General features: G+C 33.6%; 1 protein-coding gene across 1 annotated transcript; it reads right to left on the minus strand.

The window, feature by feature from the left end:
- Nucleotides 1-204: 204 nt before the first annotated feature.
- On the minus strand, nucleotides 205-1206 carry LOC139867746 (uncharacterized). Its single transcript, XM_071856102.1, has one exon. The coding sequence runs from the start codon at nucleotides 1204-1206 to the stop codon at nucleotides 205-207; it is 1002 nt and encodes a 333-aa protein (XP_071712203.1).
- Nucleotides 1207-5032: the final 3826 nt, after the last annotated feature.

A 5032-nucleotide genomic window follows, 5' to 3' on the forward strand; every position in this document is an offset into this window, starting at 1 on the left:
GGAACCACCCTTGTCTCCTTGGATGACAAGAATTTCACCAGTTTCGAGAGGAATATTAATTGTCTTATCAAAACATTGGATACCCACTTTCATCGGGGATAACCAGTCCATCCCTAAGACTACATCAAAGCTTCCTAGTTCAACAGGCATTAAGTCAACCTTGAAGGTTTTATTGACTAGAGTCAGATTACATTCCTTGTAGATTCAGTCAATTTTTACAAATTTCCCGTTGGCCATTTCTACAAGACACTTAGTGTCTAAGGTTTGAGGTTTCTCGTCAAATAAGGTACAGAATTCAATAGACACATAGCTTCTATCAGCACCAGTATCGAATAAAACAGAAGCATAGCAGTTGTTGACAAGAAACGTACCAGTGATGATGTCATCCTCGTTCCTAGCTTCTTCAACGGTCGTGACGAAAGCTCTTCCCTTAGCAGTATCAGTTGTTGCAGTCTTGTTCTTAGGGCAGTTGTTCCTGTAATGCCCCTTTTCCCCATAATCGAAACAAGTAGGCAAGGTTGGAGTTGTATTTGTAGCAGGCAGAGTGACTCTACAATTCTCGGTCAAGTGACCAATCCTCTTACACCTTCCGCACTTAACAGTGCACAACCCATGATGATGTTTATTACAACGTTTACATTGCGTCTTTGTTCCAACATAACCATTTTTTGTAGTATCACCAATCTTTTTGTTTGAATTCTGACTTGCACCTTGAGTAGGCTCAAACTTTCTTTTGTTATCAGTAGTCTTCACTTCAGTTTGTTTTTCTTTGGCATTTCTCCTTGCAGCCATAACCAGATTTTGGGTCATTAACATCGTAGCCTCAATAGATTCTTTACCAGCAGCTATAACATTTCCCTGGATTTGAGGAGGAAGACCGATGATACACTTTTCAATCTTCTTGCTCTCGGGAGTAACCATACTAGGGCATAGAGCAGCTAACTCCAGAAATCGATTGTTGTATTCCTCAACTTCAAGATTTTTCATTCTTAACTCCCAGAATTCGACTTCAAATTTCTGAACTTGATTCCTGGGACAATACTTGCCAGCCAGCATGGTTTTTAATGTTTCCCAGGGTATGGCTAGGGCAGCAATCCATCCAACTGTACCAGCATAAGCAGTCCACCAAGTTAGAGCTCCACCAGATAGATTTCCAGTAGCATACTTGACCTTGTCAGCTTTACCGCAGTTACTCAGATGAAACATAGATTTCGTCTTTTCGAACTAACGGTTTAGTTCAATTGGTCCTTTGGTCCGTTTATAGCTTGGTGGATTACAATTCATAAATTCTTTATGTGAGCATGAGTTCGAAGGGTTTTGGTTTCCGTTGTTGTTGTTGTTCTGATTATTGTTGTGTCCTTGAGCGGCAGCAAGGAGTTGTTGAAATTGTTCATTTGTGAGAGTACCGTTAGGAGAGTTGGTGTCGTTACTTGGTTGTTGTTCCCCAGCCATTATTCTTCAATACATAATTACAGTATTAGTTGAAGAGTTATGGTGCAATATAATTTGTAATTATAATCAATAATCATCACATAATCACACACATGTGGCTAAGGCAGGATAAGTCAAAATATAAAAACAACCACTTAACTTGTTATTAATAATGAATGGATAAATCATCCTTATTATACAAAGGAGATGAGAAGTACAGTAGGCAATGCCTTTACATAGATGAAATAGAAATAACGGACGAAACGAAAATCCTAAGAATTATCAGTCTTTCTTTGAAGTGGAGGTTTTGTGTTGATCCTTGAAGTAGCTCACAAGATACATTATAGATTTCTCAACCTCCGCAATTCTCTTGTCTTGCCTAGTAACCATTTGGGAGAACATATCATAGACTCTCTTTACATCACTGTTAAGATAGTCTTGACATTTTTCCATCTTTACCCATTGTTCATGAGATGACTTCTTCATGTTGTCGACATGCATTTGTAGGTTCATAATATTGCACCGGATAGTAGTGTTGTCGTATTCGGTGTTAGTGAACTCAAACATTTTAGGCTGTTTGGAAGAACTAGAAATATTCGCAGCAGGTGTCTCAGGTTCCTTCCTTTTTGGTGAAGGAGTTTTGGTAATAATGGGAGATTCGGGTTCATCTTCAGAGGGTTCCTCTTCCTCCTCTTTCTCCTCGATAATCTCTTCTACCTCTCCCTCATATTCCGAGTCCGAAGCGTCATTCTCGGTGTCACCATCATAAGCTTCATTTTCTGGAGAAGACTCGTCCTTAGGTGAGAAAGGTAGGGTAGATGGAGTATAAGTTGGAGAAATAGGTGGTGTAGCAGGGGTGTAAGTAGGTGATGCCAGTAGTGAAATAGGAGGGTAACTAGGCGTGTGGACAGATCTCTCGAAATCAGATTCCTCGGTGTCGGTAATGATGACAGGGTTCATGCTAGTCATTCTAAAAAAAATGAAAAAAAGAAGGTTACAAGCGTTCTAAGGAAGACGTAAGACAAGAGGTAAAAGTATAGGTAACAGATAGCAAGATAATAAGAGATAGGCAATTAAAACTATGGCGGGAAAGGCTATACTCCTAAAGATTGCTAAAGCACCTTAGCTAATACATAAGGCACACATAAAATGCAATCTTGGTTCTCTATAGCAAAGCTGCTCTGATACCAATCTGTCACACCCCCAAATAGGGCCTGGGGTATTTGTGACTAATTATATCAAATCACAGTTGTATAAACGAGAATGACTCTATATGAGACGTTTTGAATAAAACATTTATTAATAAAACAGCGGAAGTATTAAAAGTTTTTACATCAAATCCAAACCGAAATAGTATTAATTTTAACATGCAAAGTAAATGTAATGAAATGAAGACTCCATGCAGCAGCATTCAATTCATCATGTAGCATTCATAGCAATCACCTTATTTGTCACCTGAGACAAAACATGCTTAAAGTGTCAACCAAAAAGGTTGAGTGAAATTCATAGGTTTATATAATATGCATTAGACCACAAGATTTAGTTTAAAGCTGATTGATACCAATTATATCAATCTAAAAAGAGTTGCTGCAGTTTATAATATCGCTACTAGACAAAAGTTTATCCCGCGACACATTGAACAGTCAGTGTCAGTTGAATCATTATTATGTAACCAAAGACCATCAGTCAAATAGTTAGAGACGTCACTCTCAGTAGCGCTACTCACAATAACTAAGTTTGCATCTTATATCTCAGCAATTAATGATATTACGGTGGGGATTTGCATGACCAAGCACGATAGCACAATAACATTTTAGTACTTGTGTCTAAACGTAAAACAGTTATAAAGCAAGCATGTGTCTTACCCCAAAAGTTATAAACAGTTAAGTAAACAGTAAAAGTGGGGCTATGAAAATCACCTTAAATAGCAGTTGAAGTATTCCACGCAAGAAGGAAAGTAAAGCAAGTAAGTGATCTGGATATCAACCTAGAGGTATAACGTTTGATTAGTTAATGTCTAACTTGACATAAAGTATGTTTATTAATATAACAACTATATTGACAGTGACGTTTTTCGGGAAAAGTTCCTATTTCTCAAAAGTTTCTATTTTTGGAAACCTACTATTTATGGAAAGCTTCCACTTATAGTAAGCTTCTAGTTTAAGAATGTTCGGGTTATAATTCTTAACAAAGATGTTGTACAATCTCACCCAAACTTCGTCGCTAACATGAAAGTCACTCGAATGATCTATTATTACCGAGCGGCCCATGATCTCTTGACCAGAATCTAAGCCATGGCATTCGAGATCCACAAGCGTCCCATAATGGTAACAAGGATCACCCTAGGCCACAAGTAGCGATGATGTTTGTACTCTTTGTACGCTATCTTTAATTATAACCTTCACGTTATGTGCGTATATACATATATATTCATTAATTCTATTTTAATTATAATTCCTATATATTAATTCATAAAAATACTTTTATAATTTTTAGTAACATATATTACTAATTATAACTTGTTATTTATTTTCATTTTAATTGCATATAATTTATAACATTATTTACATATTTTGGTATAAAAAAAATAAATCGAAGTAATTAGTAAAAAGTAAAAAGTAAAAGTAAAAAGTAAAAAGTAAGAAAAGAATACTTACTAGTAGTAATTCTTTAAAGAGAGAATGAGAGAAATTTTGGTGTGAGTTTGAATGAGAAATGAGGGGTATTTATACTTGAAAAAAATTAGGTAAAAAGAATAAAATAATTAAAAGAAAAAATATTTTAATTCTTAATGGGATTTTAATAATTAAAAGTATTTAAATGTTAGGTTATGAGTCATCTACAAAATAAAATAATAAAAGTAGTAGTCCATTATAATTTTAAAATAAAATGTAATTTTTTTTTAAAAATTTTTTTTAATTAATAAATACGAATTTTTGTAAAATATTAAATAATTTCAGTATTTTACATTTTTAATACATAATTATGATTTATTTCGGTATTATATATATGTTAATTACAAATTACGATTTTAATTTAACTATGATTATTACTTATGGTTTTTATTAGGTTTACTAATGTTATTACATTTTTTTTAATTGTATTTATTATATTAAAAGTAATATAAAGTTTAGATAATTTAAATTATGTCAAATTATATAAATTAATATTATATAATTTATTTAAGCGTACATTGTTGACAAAAAATTTCTATTCGGTCAATGTTTAATTGTATATAACAACCCTTAATACATATAGTCAGGCAGATAACCCTAGGGTTAATTCAGTAAATTTAGAAGTCGAAAAGTGAGGGTTGTTATATAAGACCATCGACATAAACAGTTATGATCACATATCCGTATGTTGTTTTCTTAATGAAAACACTAGGGCAAATAAGGTTATTTGTATACCCTTTGCTTATCAAGTAATCACTGAATCGGTTATACAACATACGCCTTGATTGTTTCAACCTATATAAAGACCTTTATAATTTAATTGACTACATTTCTTTGGCTTTTGCATTAGATGATTTGGATACCTTAAAACCTTCAGGTATTCTCATATATATATATATATATATATATATATATATATATATATA

Source organism: Rutidosis leptorrhynchoides, chromosome 9, assembly GCF_046630445.1.
Source record: "Rutidosis leptorrhynchoides isolate AG116_Rl617_1_P2 chromosome 9, CSIRO_AGI_Rlap_v1, whole genome shotgun sequence".
Classification (NCBI taxonomy): Eukaryota; Viridiplantae; Streptophyta; class Magnoliopsida; order Asterales; family Asteraceae; genus Rutidosis; species Rutidosis leptorrhynchoides.